At 31.4% G+C, this 14,741-nt stretch overlaps 1 protein-coding gene across 1 annotated transcript in view; it reads left to right on the forward strand.

Moving 5' to 3' along the window:
* LOC145286076 (small subunit processome component 20 homolog) overlaps positions 1-14,741 on the forward strand; it is a 169,371-nt gene that overhangs the window by 121,452 nt on the left and 33,178 nt on the right. The window contains exons 46-51 of the mRNA XM_080134747.1: positions 4,760-4,858; positions 6,254-6,421; positions 7,836-8,002; positions 9,282-9,423; positions 12,202-12,318; positions 13,253-13,423. Of these exons, the coding sequence (XP_079990873.1) occupies positions 4,760-4,858; positions 6,254-6,421; positions 7,836-8,002; positions 9,282-9,423; positions 12,202-12,318; positions 13,253-13,423 (864 nt within the window). The remainder of the gene's footprint in view (positions 1-4,759; positions 4,859-6,253; positions 6,422-7,835; positions 8,003-9,281; positions 9,424-12,201; positions 12,319-13,252; positions 13,424-14,741) is intronic.

Here is a 14,741-nt window from a genome sequence, read left to right on the forward strand (position 1 = left end):
TATTAATCATATTTGTAAACTAAATCCAAAAACTCTGTTATGTTTATTCAATCCAAAATTTGAAAATGGATAGTTTTTAGTGTTTTAATAATTAGGATATGTATTTATGTTTATAAATGATAAAATTTCATGAGAATCAATCTTATAATTTTGTACACTATATATATATGTGTATATATATATATATATATATATATATATATATATATATATATATATATATAATATAAAGTTGAATGTCTGTGTGTCTGGTCACGAATAGGCTCCTATATGGTTGACTATTTTAAAAAACTGATTATATATAATGATAGAAGATGTATCGAGAAACAGGAATGGGTATGTTTGATCTGGTAGAATGGTGGTTCATTAAAATTGTGGGGTCTGCGTTTGTGCCTAGCCCACGAAGTATGGAAGTATGTTTTAACTTGAATAGGGATGGTATAATAAAATTGTGGGGGTTTGCGTTCGCGCTGGCCTCCATAGAATGGAAATAAGCACAAACTTTAATAAAGACTTTTCATATCTATCTGTGTAAGTATACTTTGATAATTATGTTTCAGTTTGAAGAAATATGGTATAATAAAATTATGGGGTGTTCGTTCGCACCTGACCTCCATAGAATGGAAATATGTCACAAAGTTTAACAAGGTTTTTTAATATAGATCCACAGAATATTGTGATAAGTGCTTCAGTGTGAACAGGTATGGTGTAATAAATTATGGGGTTTATCTATTTTATTTTTACTTTCATCATATTTTGCTTTGGTTTTGATACCCCTAAAGTCAGTCCAAATTTACAACCCTTCCTTTTCATAACCTATCATACTTTAATAAATAAAAGTCCATTTCTGTAGGCTATTTTTGAACCCAGTCAACGACGGGTACTTTTGCTAGTATATATATATATATATATATATATATATATATATATATATATATATATATATAAAGTGTAATATAATAATTCTCCAAGTTCCAAATATCAAGTTTTCTTATTTGGTCATTTATTACTTTTCAAAAGGTATCCAGACCAATATTGTTTCGTATTGCGACAAACAAGTCTGCAAAATTATGTTATTGCTGCATATTTAGTCACATACTCATCAGATGTTTATCTTAAAAAACTTAAAAAAACAATATTTTGGACAATTTATATGGTTTATGTAACCGACTGAGATAACTGAGAAGGAATGGCAGAGTGTGTCGGTTACATGAACCATGTAAATTGTCCAAAATGGTGTTTTTTATAAGTTTTTTTAAAGTAAACATCTGAAGAGCATGTGACTAAATATGCAGCAATAACATAATTTTGTAAACTTTTTAGTAGCAATACAAAACAATATTGTAATCGGTACCTTTTGAAAAATAATTAGTGACCAACTGAGAAAACTTAATATTTGGAATTTGGAAAATTATTATACTACATTATATATGCTCTAGAACCCCCCAAAAAGGCACTCATTGAGCTTGGACTTTTTTCTAAGTTTACAAAATTTATATAAAAAAAGATTTTTTCCATTATTGACAACTTTATTTATGAGAATGATTTTTTTAATCCTTTACGATTGGTATATACAAACCGAGTACATTTCAATAAATGATTAACCTATATATATATATATATATATATATATATATATATATATATATATGGTGTGGTGTGGTTGCAAAGCTTATTTATCTCATTCAATGCTACAACAGGTCAACATAAGTTAAAGTTCAAGTATATAGTGATGAATCAGAAATCTTTGAGAGTTCAATAGGAATGTACATTCTCCCCAGATCTCTTCAAGACTATCAAGAGGTGGCAGTTGGGTTAGAGCTAAGTCTGCTAGACTTGGCTTATGCCAATGTTACAGGAGGCTGTACTTTATGTGGATATGTGCATCAACACATTGATGACGGTTCTCTATTCTTTGTTCTGTCCAGAGGATTAGAGACCACTGTCTCTGAATGTCGTTGTATTGAAGAACGTGGAGTCGTTTATGTACTTTGTGTTCATTGTTGTTCCTCCAGGCAGATTATCAGGTTGATTATCTAGATCTGCTTTTTGTACATTTCCAGCAATTCTTATGGGAACATTTCAATGTCAACAAAGAGATGTATCTACCTGTTGTCTGGTCGATCCTGCTCTATGGTTGCAAAGACATGGCCAATAAGCGTGACTGATCGACGGAAGCTGTTAATCTTTGACAATGATTGCCTTCATTGCATCTTGTATTGCCAGCAAGCCAACCATGTCCCAATTGCTGTTCTCAACCAACATATAACGAAATAGAATGCAAATTTATGACATGCTATTTTTCAATAAAAATTCATCTACCAACAATATTTGTCTTTGCAATTGTGGATGGTGATTTTTTTTTAGCATAATTATTGCAAAATAATTTATATATCATAAATTTGCATTCTACTTATAATACATGGGAATGATGACGTGTAGTGATTATAAGCATATATTGTGGACTTGGCAAGTTTAACGTCTCTCAATATTCTATCGCTTTCACCAATTTCCTTGGGAATGTTATGAATCTGTATTTCCTCTTTCTAACTATGGATTAAATACACTTTCAAGCCATGGTTCTATAGGGAGAGTCTGTTTATAATGTGTGTCAATGTTCACTTTTATGGCATATCAGCCCTTTTGGGGAGTTTATAAAAACAAAGCAGAATGTACCTTTTATATCCTCTTTCTCTTGGCTGTGTCCTTGAGTGGTTTGTGTCCTGACATTTGGCGCACCTGGAACAAAAGCTCTCTCGTGCATAGCAACAGATGCAAGTTTCATCTATCTGGACGATTGGCTCTTTATTCAGTTTCTATGGTCGAACTTGCATCCCTGTTTCTCTGTGTCATCCTTAATTGGAGGGTGGGAATATTGCTATCAGTTTAGCTGCCCTTTACCCTCATCTCTTTGCCTCCACAAGAAGTCTTTTATCTTTTTAGAATCAGAGACAGACTGAGTGACCAACTGTGATTTCCTGACTAATTCAAAATGCACTGACTTTCCTCATGAACTCTGCTAGCACGCAGGTACACCACATCGTCATTGGAAGTTAATTAGTTTGAAGTCTGTCAGTCTTAACCTTTCGACCTCTCTGCACTTCACTTGAACACAAGCAAATTGGTTCAAGCTGTGTTATTGACACACATAGCATTGTTTCTAGTTGTCTTGAATCCCACTTTGCCACTGAACTCAAGTAGAACTAATTCAGGAGAGATTGTGAAACTCTTGCTTCATTATAGACTATTTTGCAGGGAATGTCCATTGTCTCTCAAGACTGAATGGAATTTTTTTTTATATTTATATCTACAGGGTGAACAGAAAGTCCTTGGACCAATTCAAAAGTGGTTTATTAATAGAAAATTACAAAAATATAAATTAAACATGAATGAAAATTATAAGTTAGGAAACCAAGAATAAATTCAAATTATTTATTTTCAATGTGATGCCCCTTCCTTTCGATTAGACGTTCGATTCTCTGTCTGAAGTTACCAACCGAGGCACGCAGCGTTTCCTGAGGTATTTTAGCCCATTCACTCAGAAGAGATGTCTTCAAAGCATCAACACTTGGATAAGCAACAGAAAAGACCTTTGCCTCCAACAAAGACCACACCGAAAAATCCATGGGATTCAAATCAGGTGATGCAGGAGGCCACATCTCCTTACTCCAGAATCTTGGAAAATGACGTTGGCACCAGTCCTGAGTTTTTCTGGAGGTGTGGGATGGTGCTCCATCTTGTTGGAAGGTGAAAGGCTGATCTTTGAAGTGTTTCTTCATCTCTTCAAATGCTGGAACCAAAATATTGTTAATGTAGCTATCTGTGTTGATCTTAACCCCCTGCTCCACGAAAATCAGAGGCGACTTCCAAGATTTGGAGACTGCAGCCCACACCATGAGAGAGACGGCTTTTGTCGGCGGAAAACTATTCTCACGGAGTCATCAATGTCTGCTGAAGATTTTGCGTAAACTCTGTCGTTCTGATTGTTAACAGTCGCTTCAATTGTGAAGAGTTTTTCATCAGAAAAAACAATCTCTCACTCTGCCGTGACAGCCTTCAGTTCTCCAGGAAGAAGCTTTGCTCTTTCAAGTCTCTTGTGCTTTTGGGCAGGTGTGAGGTACTGTCTCTTTCTCATCTTGTAGGGGGACAACTGGAGATCGTTTTTTACGATGGTTCTCATCGAGGTCACGCTCACATTCATGTCTTTAGCCATTTGTCTTGCAGATCTCTTCGGGTTCCTCCTTACCCTCTCTCGGACAGCTTTAATCGCCTTCTTTATTCGAGTAGTGTGAGGTCTTCCACTCCTAGGACGGTCTTCAGATGTACCAAGTTCCTTAAATCTGTTCACAACATGGTACACGGTGGATTTAGCCACTTTCAAGAGCTTAATAATCTCTGAGTTTGTCCTTCCCGCGCAATGAATCTGAATTATGGCCTCTCGTTTGCTCATTTTTCTGAAAGTTTAAACAAAATTATTTTAATATTTTTGTTGAAAATAATTAGATCAATAAATTTAGACTAAATACTTACTTTATTCGAAAAGAGAAAACGTGATTTTAACAATATCTAATTTTAAAACTAAAAAATGGTCCAAGGACTTTCTGTTCACCCTGTATACATATACAATTCTAATTATATGGATAATATTTCTATAGAAATTCTTTTGTTTAAATGTTTTTCTGTATATCTACAATGTTTTCATTTATCTTTGATATTTTGTATTTAAAAAAAATCTATTCTTTTATTTCTTTTCCTCCAGCTTCATGTTTTGGGTTTTACCACCCATTCTTTGCTCCAGGCATTGTCGGGTCAATTAAAAATTGGAGATCTTGATTCTTGCCTAAAAACCCTCATCGAGGTAAATTTTCATATATCCCACTCTTCATAATTTTTTAGTAATAGATTCACTATTACTTAGAAAAAAAGATTTTTTTTTGTTTTCGAAATAAATTTTTTTTTTTTTTTTTTTTTTTCAAAATCAAATTTTTCACTTTGAAATTTCTCTTAAAGTAATAAAATTTGATTGTATAAAATTATTTCTCATCAATTTATTTATAAATCATCTGTCTCTTTGGAATCTGAACTCCCAATGTTGAATATCTGTGTTTCAAGTTTCCAAAATGATAACCATTGAATTATAATTTTGGAGATAAGTACAAGAAATATTTCGGTAGCTACAAAGTCTTTAAAGAGCATAAGTTTTGAGAAGTGAATATCAACTGAATTGTTTTGTACATTAAGAACAAAGTTTTCTGGTTCACTTTCAGATTTTTCTTGTAAATCTCAAAACCTAAGTTCATGATTTCCTTTTTTGGTCCCTCGACAAAGGAGGGATTGCACCTAGTAATTCACTTGTCTGTTCATTTGTTATATAGTTTCTATATAACCACGCCTTGGATTTTCTAAAAATTTTGCACAAACATTAGTCATGATGAAAGTAAAGGGGCTATTATAAGAGTAAAATTGCCCCCAAAATGTTCGTCTGTTCATTTGTTCGCACTTTTCTCAATAACCACCCCTGGAATTCTTTTGAAATTTTGCACTAACATTAGTTATGGTGAAAGTAAATTTTTCACTCATGAAGTGGGGGACCACACATGCTCGGCTTGTTTTTGTTTTAAATAAAACATGAAAAATAATTTGTTTTGTCAGTTTTTATTTATTTTTTTTTTTTTACATGTCAATCATGAAACCCTAAAAGCTTTTAATATATTCATTGTGTAAATTTGATGAATAGGAACTGACTTATGTTTCAGAATATTTTAGATTAGACAACAGATAAAGTGTTAAGTAAATAATCAGTTCTAAATGTTCTGTCAGCTTAATTCTTCTTGAGGTTGAAGGTTCAATCCCCAGTACAGGCAATACTAGTAATATAATTAAAAATTATTTAAGACTTATACTCAGTCATGACTAACAGACTGAGAGGAGTTTACTCTTGTGAATTAAAGGTTTCAGTTCTAAATTCCATACAAATTCGAAAATCTGAAAAAGGTTGGAAGTTACATCAATCGAAACATTGTGAAAATGATAACTATAATGAGAACAGTGGTCTGAATAATCCAAGGTGTATTAATGAACTGATGTGTTAGTTTGAAACAATAGCTGCCAAAGCAGCATTTTAAAGAATCATACAACATTTTGTAAATTGAAAATCCATTGATGAGTTAGAATTAAAATATTGTTTTTACAATCAGAAAAAAAAATTTCTTTTTATATCTATTTTTCATTATTAATTTTTTTTTTCTTTAAGGTTTTCAATGAGGATATTTTTGGTGAAGTTGCTGAAGAAAAAACAGTTGAGGCTTTGACTTCAAAATTAATGGAGGCTAAAAACTGTAAAAGTTTCAATTCTTATCAAGTGCTGGCCAAGTACATGAGTACAAATTACATGACTGCGTTGATCAGCCCCATAAAATTGGTAAGAAACAAACATTCTTATACATATCGGAATTATCTGTTGCCATCTTCAAAAGCTATTTAAGAATATTTGTTTAAGACTTATGCATATTTAATTCTTTCTCATTTATGTACTATTTATGCATTTATATGATAAATTTGAATGTTTCTTTTTTGTTGATTATTTTATAAATAATGATTAATATTTACATTTTTGCTGGCTTAGTTGAGTACATGTGCTGCATGGAGAGAAATGATATGATGGATGTGTAATGCAAGTCTTAAAGACAGGCTTAAATGTGATCACCTCAGCGACAGATTAAATATGGACAGTATAGGAAGATGTATGCAAAACAAGAGACTTAAATATTATAACCACTTTGAAAGAATAGATGAGAGTTCTTAGGTTAGTAGATGTAGAACACTTGAGATAGCAAGGTCAGTTCACAAGGAAGGCCAAGAATAACGCAAGAGGAAGTAATAAGAATGGACAAGAAAAAGAGGACATTTATGATATTTCCTTTTCTTCTAAATTTGTTTTTATTGATTTTTTTTAACTTCTTCACAATATTATTGATTGAAAGAATTTTTATTATTGAATTTTTAAAAAAAATTCTTTTTAATTTTACAACTGACTTTTCAAAAATCAATTCTTCTTCCGGAGTTGATAATTTTTCACCATCCCTTTAATATTTTGTTATTTAATTTCTTGACAAAAATCTTCAGATTATTATTATTGAAGACCAAATCTTAAGATTATATTATTATTTACTAGCCTGGGTGCCTGGCATTGCCTGGGTATTTTGAGAAAAAAAAAATGCAGTAGTAGGCAGGCAGGGTTGAACCTGTAATCGCGAAGAAGGAAAAGAATGTAAAAAAAAAAAAAAAAAAAAATGACGTCTTTGCTGTTGCGCCCATCGCCAAACCGGAAGGGATGTAGGTTTAAATTACGGCTAGTCAATCGAAAAGAGGGGATAACTTTCGAAAGTATCAGCAAAAAAAGTGACCCCTCCCTGTAGAAAAATGCCCAGTTGTGGTTGAAGGAATTAATGTTTTTAGCGAATTCTTTGATATTTGTCGTCCGAATGATACCGATCTCATGAAAGTCCATCGCCTCTGTCGAAAGTTTTCATGAGACATACAAACATGCATACATACATTTAAACCGACAGATGAGATTTTATTTATAGATTAAAAAACAAATGATAATAAAAAATTACTGCGACAAAAAAATTGAGTTTCTGACTCATTGTCCTTTTGGATATTGAACAGTGAGGATTTTTATAATTTTACCCCCAAACTTGAATTTGTATAAACTCTGTCACGAATATTGAGTACTATTCCCTCATAAATATAGCATTCATTACTACTTTATTTAAGTTATGTCTGTATTTTTGAATGCCAGCATAACAGATTTCCCTATTTTTGTTTTCCAGATCCTTGACAACACAAGCAGCCACAAAGTCTCGCAGAAAGTGGAATTAGTTCTTAAGCGATTGATCATTGGACTTTCTGCCAATAAATCTTTAGACACGCGGGATCTGATGATTTTTATTTACAGTTTGGTTTGTCAAACATTACCTCTTCTGGTAGAGAAAACAACGTAAGAAATATTTGAGTCTGTTTGAATTGTTCTTTTCCATGTTTAGTATTTGTTTGGAAATGATTAATAGAAAGATTTAAAAAAAAAAAAAAATTGAATGTAAATATTTTTGAAAGGTAATTTCAACTTTTAATGTTTTCACTTTTAACAGTAAAGAAAGATTGGTTCGCTTGAATTTGGATCAAACTTTCTGCTTATCATTATCAATATATTTCAGGCTCATTTTGATTGTTATGTTTACAATATTTCAGCATTTGTATCCCTATTTACTTGCCTCCCCATGAGGGCAAAAATAAGTCTGTAAATCTGCCACAATGCATTTTTGCAAAGTCAACCATTTTAATCTTTTGTGAATAGGTTAAAAAAGATTAAAAAAATGTGAATTAGTTTTTGACCCTTAAAAATTTAGATGTATTCTAATTGTCATAAAAAGTCATTTGAATTGACTTTTAAAATTCTTAGCAGCTTTTCTTGGAAACTATTTATATAGAGATTAAAATAACATTAGTTTATGTTTCTGGATTTTTTAAATGAGGATTGATAATTTGGATTATTCCATATGGACTCATGCCGTAACAGAGTACTAAGTAAAAGTTCAGTTCTAAGTGACATTATTCTGGAGGTTAGAGATTCAATCATTAGTACAGGTGATACTAAAAATACAATTGCAAATTACTTAAAACTTCTACAGAAATACAGAACGAGAACATGCTACCCTCCCGTGGATTAAATAAAGAAATATTCCATTTCAAATTCTGTACAGATTTTCTGAGTTTGATAAGATACACCTGCAGAAGGTTGTAGGTTACATAGGCTGAAGCATGAGATGAGAATTCAAGATGAGAACAGTAGTCTGAATAATCCAAATAATCCAAACATTATTTTAATAAAATTAGTTTTATAGCATCTTAATTCAACATTAATTTAACGACCAATGATGCTATCGTAATTAAATTGGACTGTCAAAATTCTATTAAAAAATTGTTTAAAAAAACAATGGCATAGTAAAAAAAAGTAAAATGAAAAACTCTAATGAACGTTGTTGGGCATGGTACAGATAGTTTTAAATACATTCACTCATTTTTTCTTTTCTTTTTGTTTCTCCATCCCAAATTTTAAGCCCTACAAAAAACCTATTACAGCTGATCGTATTTGTGATTTTTGTTTGTCCAAATGTATTATATGTAACACAACTTTAAAGAACCAATGTATAGTAGCACCTTTTTTTCTTTTATGTTATTGCCTTGTTTTTCTATTTTGATGCTTTTTTTTTTTTCAGAGATTCTCCAAAGTCTTTTCATCCATTGGAAACAAAACCAGAAAGTTGTTTCCTCTTGCCAAAAGCTCCAACCCGCGAAGGGAAAAAATCCAAAATGTCCAAAAAGACAAATATGCATATTTTGGTTGAATTTGGATTAAAGGTAAGTTCAATCAAAATCTTTTTGGGAAAGAAAACAAAAAATGATTAAAATATTTAATTTTTCATTGTATGCTTGATTGAAAAAAAATAATTGAGCAGCAAATATGAAATCAGATAATCATCGATGAAATACACTTTGGTTTTATGCCTGGGCCAAGTATCACTGGTGCTATATTTATCCTGAGACAAATTAAATGGTAATAAAAACAACTTGAATTTTGCTTTTGTAGATATGGAGAAAACTTTTAACAATGTCAAGCGATTTCTGATAGGGTTTGCATAAATTATGATATGGTTAGTTTAATGTTAAAGTGGAAGTACAACAAGGATTGGTACCAAATCTGTTGCTTTTATTTGTGTCTTAGAAGCATTGTTCAGAGATTTTTGTATGGGTTGTCTCAAAAAGATGTTGTATACTGCTGATTTAATACTTGTTTGTGAAACAATGGAAAGCCTACTTGTTAGGTTGAAGACCTTGAGAAATGGTATGAAAAGTAAAGACCTAAAGTGAATTTTAGCAAGACAAAAGTAGTGATCAGTTGTTGAAGTGTTAGAAAACCCTCAGGAAGAGGAAAGTTCTCCTTCTCAATTTTTTTTTTTTTTTTTTAATGTAAGCAGTGGAATAACAGGTGGATTGAGAGATGATAACTAGTTTGTGTGCAAGAAGTGGTGTAAGTTGAGAAAATATATTTGTATGGAGAGACTATTGAGGTTGTTCAGAAGTTTTTTTTACTGTGGTGATTCCATTGAAGCACAAGGTGGAGCTGGTGCTAGTATGATTGTAAGAGTTAGGAGTGGATGGTATAAGTTCAGGGAAGTCCTGTTATTACTAACCAGCAGTGTTACCACTGTTGATTAAAAGAAGAATCTATCAGGTATATATGCACAGTGTGTTAATGTATGGAAGTGAAAAGTGACCTGTGAGAATTAAGGATATATTTTGTATGGAGAGGATTGACATCAGAATTATATGATGAATGTATAATGTGAATTTTAAAGACAGGCTTTGATCTGATGACCTCAGAGGAAGATTAAATCTGGACAGTATAAGGATCTGTGTGCAGAACAGGAGATGTTGTTGGTTTGGTCATACTTGAAAGAATGATAAGAGTTTTTGGGTTAGTAGATATAGAACAGTTGAGGTAGCAGGATCAGTTGGGAGAGGCAGACAAAGATAGACATGGGAGGAAGTGATAAGGATTGATTTGTAAGAAAGATGGATAAATGAACAATTGGTAAGTTTAGGAAAATCAGTTTCTAAAAACCGTTCAACACATGTAAAACAGACTCTTAACCAAATATGATGATGATGATTGAAAAAAACATATCAATATCATATAAATTGATATCAAATTATGAGAGATATTCAAGATCTGAGATTAAAAGGCATAATCTCTTCAATCAAGCCTCTTTAAAACTCGGAATTTTAAAATATGTGTGAGAATTAGATTCTCCAACTTAAAAACCGATAGGTAGCATTTTATTCTTTTAACTATCAAACTAATGTAAAAAGCCTCAATCTCAAAATAAATTGCTCATTGTACATCAATGATTTTCTAGTATGCTATTGATGAACATATACATATTATAGGCCGTAGATTGCAAGTGTTTAAATAAAACCAGCAAATGAACTGAAGAAAATGCTTTTATTTTTTTCCAAACTAAGACCAACAGTATCCATTTCTGCAACCTTCATAAAATGTATAATGGTTTGTGCTTAAAACCATATGGCAACAAAATACCAATAACTGATCAATATAATATCAATAAAAATGCCAATAACTGATCAATATAAATTTGTTACCATTGTATTTAGTGAGATGTCTTATTTGCAACAAAATATAACCGAACAACTGACCTGCTCCAAATGCCATGCACTGATTTGCAATATCGGCATAAAAAAGTAAATTGGAAAAAAGATCCAGTCAACGGGAAATATCAGTTCATTAATTTAGGGAGAAAGGAAGGAGTAAATCTTGTCCGATTCCCTATCAACCACATATCCGCAATGCATTCATATTCAAAGAAGAACATCTGTTCTGTATGTCATGCTTCATTTAAAGTGTATAGATTCTAATTTAATCCATATTAGCAAGAGTGTCATCTGAAGGGCCTTTTCGCGCAGGTCAATATGAATGACTTGTTTATTTGATCCCAGAAGGAATAAAAATATGAACACTTTACTAACAAATTACTTCCTGCTGCTACCAGATCAGCTTCTTGACAAAAAAAAAAATGCACCTTTCCTTTTCTTTCCTTTTGCAAAACTTAACCCAGGTTCTGTAAAGCCAAAAACAAAAGCAACAATTTTTCTCTACGTAACAACCAAACCAAACTAAATACCATGAAAAAATATTTGAAGATTTAAAAACTTTGAAGCGTGAAAACTTTTACCAAAATGACTGGATTTGGCGTTAAATAACCTGTAAAGGGTTGATATGGTACCAAACAAAGCAACAAATTACTTACAAAAATAATGCTAACAAAATCAGATCTTTCTAACAAACAGAATGATTATTTTTTTTTTGCTTTTAGTCAGTAATAAGTGACCCACTGAAGCGTTTATACAAGTTGTTGGAACAGTACAACAAGTGCATTGCAGCCGGAGGAGATTACTTCGAAGGGGACTAGAGTTTCATGTATCAATAAAAGTGCCCATATAAAAAAAGTCTGGAAATTTATTGAAGGCACCTTGTGTACCATAAAAAAAAAAATAAAACCTTATTTAGTATGGCCACTTAATTCAGCTAATATATTTTTTGTTTTATTTTCTGTTCAGTTGTTATTCCATGTCTTCAAGCAATCACGATTAAAATCCACTGAAATTGATCATCTGCAGTTGTTGGATCCGTTTGTCAATATTTTGATTGATTGTCTGGCTTCAAAGCATATTAAGGTTGGTAATAAAATATCAATTCTTTTGATCAGTTTTCCTTTTGTTTTGTTTTTTTACTATGTTTACTCTTCATTTATAAAATTTTGGTGCTACCAGATCAGGCTGTCTGAAGATACTGGCTTCTTGACTAAAAATGTATCAAACATTGATGTTATTTTTTTTTTTTCCTTTTCCTTTGCAAAACTCAATAATGTTCTGCAAAGTAAAAAAAAAAAAAAAAAAAAAAATTAAAAACAATTTTCCTCTATAAAAAACAAACACCATGAATAAATACTTGGAGATATAGAGAACATGAAGTATAAAATCTTTTACCAAAACGACCAAATTCAGCATCAGAAAAGGATTGATATGCCATAAAACAAAACCACCAAAGCAAATATAACAAATATTTGTAGATATAAAAAACTTGAGGCATAAAAACTTATACCCAAATGTCCAGATAAATAAAACTATAAAACCTGATACCCTAAAAACAAAAACAATTAAAAACCTTTTCTTAACATTAGATGCCCCCCCCCCCCGGAAGTTGAAATGCTATTCAACAAAACAAACTCACTCACTCATTTATAAATCTGGAGTCTTTATTTCTAAGATGTTTCCATTTAGAGATTCTTTTGTTTAAACTGTGCATCATGCAAGCCAATGATAGCAAGTTTGTTTCTGTAAGCTTTGTGAACTTAGCATTGTACGAAAATAAATTATTTTAATCAACAGCTAATTAAAGTACATTTGTAGAAAAATAGTAGAGAATATTTCAATTTTTAGTCAAATTTGATTTTGTACCCCCTCTCTTTCATTTGCTGCTTCATCATTTTTATAAAGGACTGTATGTGTAAGTCATTCAGGAAAAATGTCCAATACATTGTAACATTGTTGAGTAGTACAATTAATTTATTTTTTCCCTCAATTCTTTTTTCTTTTTTTTTTGTTCAAGGTCATTGTCTGTACACTTAAATCTTTGTGCATTATGCTGAAGTTCCCTCTGCCATCAATTCGAAAAAATGCCAAGAAACTTGCAGATAGTTTGTTTGTTCTACTAAACAGTTATGCAGCAACTGGTGCTGCACGTGGTGAAAATGCTGAACTGGTTTGCATTCTGTTTAAGGTAGGTGAAGTAATTTCATTAGCACAATTAAACTTTCCTTTCTTTTTCTATGATGCTTAGCTTCAAATAAAGTTTCCATGAACAAAGTTTCTTTCCATGAAGTTTCCATCTGTAGAACATGATGTCACAAGATTGCTTCCCTGAGGATTACAACATGATCATTTTCAAATCTCATGTCAATAAATATTTATTATTCATATCTTCTCATAATATTTATGATTCAATTGACAAGCTGTGCATCTCCTTAACTCTTATCCTGTATCGGCTTTTAATTTGGATTAGTAATGACTCATCAGTAAATAAAAAATAAGTTTTGATTACTTTAAATTAAGTGAAGCCACAATTTCTCGAATTCAGATTTTTAATGCGTTTCTCTTAATATGAATATTTTAATGAGTTTTACAAATGTAAAAAAAGGTTTTGATTACAAAAGTTATGATTGTATATTCAAAAATATATAAACATAACAAATTTGTAATCAAAATCCTTTTGATGAGGATTGTTGTGAGAAAGACAACCACGATGAGGACAATTATCCGAACAATCCAAAACAATAAAAAAAATATTTATCTTCATCTCAAAAATATAGAAACATCATACCAAAAATATGGAATGGGCCTGGATTTTTAAAAAAAGAAATAGACTTACCGCTATTTGTGTTTTGAATTCGTACTGACTATGTTCGTTGGAAAAAAAAAAAAAAAAAATTTTTTTACCATTCATCAATAACATCAAGTGTCCATGCACCTGAACACAGTCAGAGGTTACATCGGCTGAAACATTATGAGAGAAACAACCACCAAGATGAAAATGATAGTCTGGACAATCCAAATAATACAAAATAATACAAAAATTTGTTATTGATGTATTTTAAATATTGCAGTTGAAAAAGTGAAATCCATTGAGTATTTGGCTATAAAATTTACTAAACATTTGCATTAGATTTATTGTTCATAGTTTTTAACTTGTCAAATGAAATCTGAGAAAGAAAGAACCATCAATAGCAAATATATATATTATATAGCATTATTGATGCATCTGAATGAAGAAATCATAAAAAACAAATGTAAAAGAAAAAATGCCAATAACAACAATGACAAAATTATATGAATTGTACTTACAATTACTTCTGTACTCATACTATTCTTCAGATTTGGCTGCAGCAATTACTCCAAATAATATTGCAGGGGAAGAGATTTAGTTCCATTAAAGAAGTGATATCAGAAATTGATGATTATTTTGAGATCAAAGACAAATTGTTCTACAAAAAAGGCATCAAATTGTTAAAGAAACATTGGGACCAGTGTATTACCCAGGG

The sequence above is a fragment of the Euprymna scolopes genome, chromosome 10 (genome assembly GCF_053919585.1).
Source record: "Euprymna scolopes isolate OS-2025 chromosome 10, ASM5391958v1, whole genome shotgun sequence".
In the NCBI taxonomy this organism is placed as follows: Eukaryota; Metazoa; Mollusca; class Cephalopoda; order Sepiida; family Sepiolidae; genus Euprymna; species Euprymna scolopes.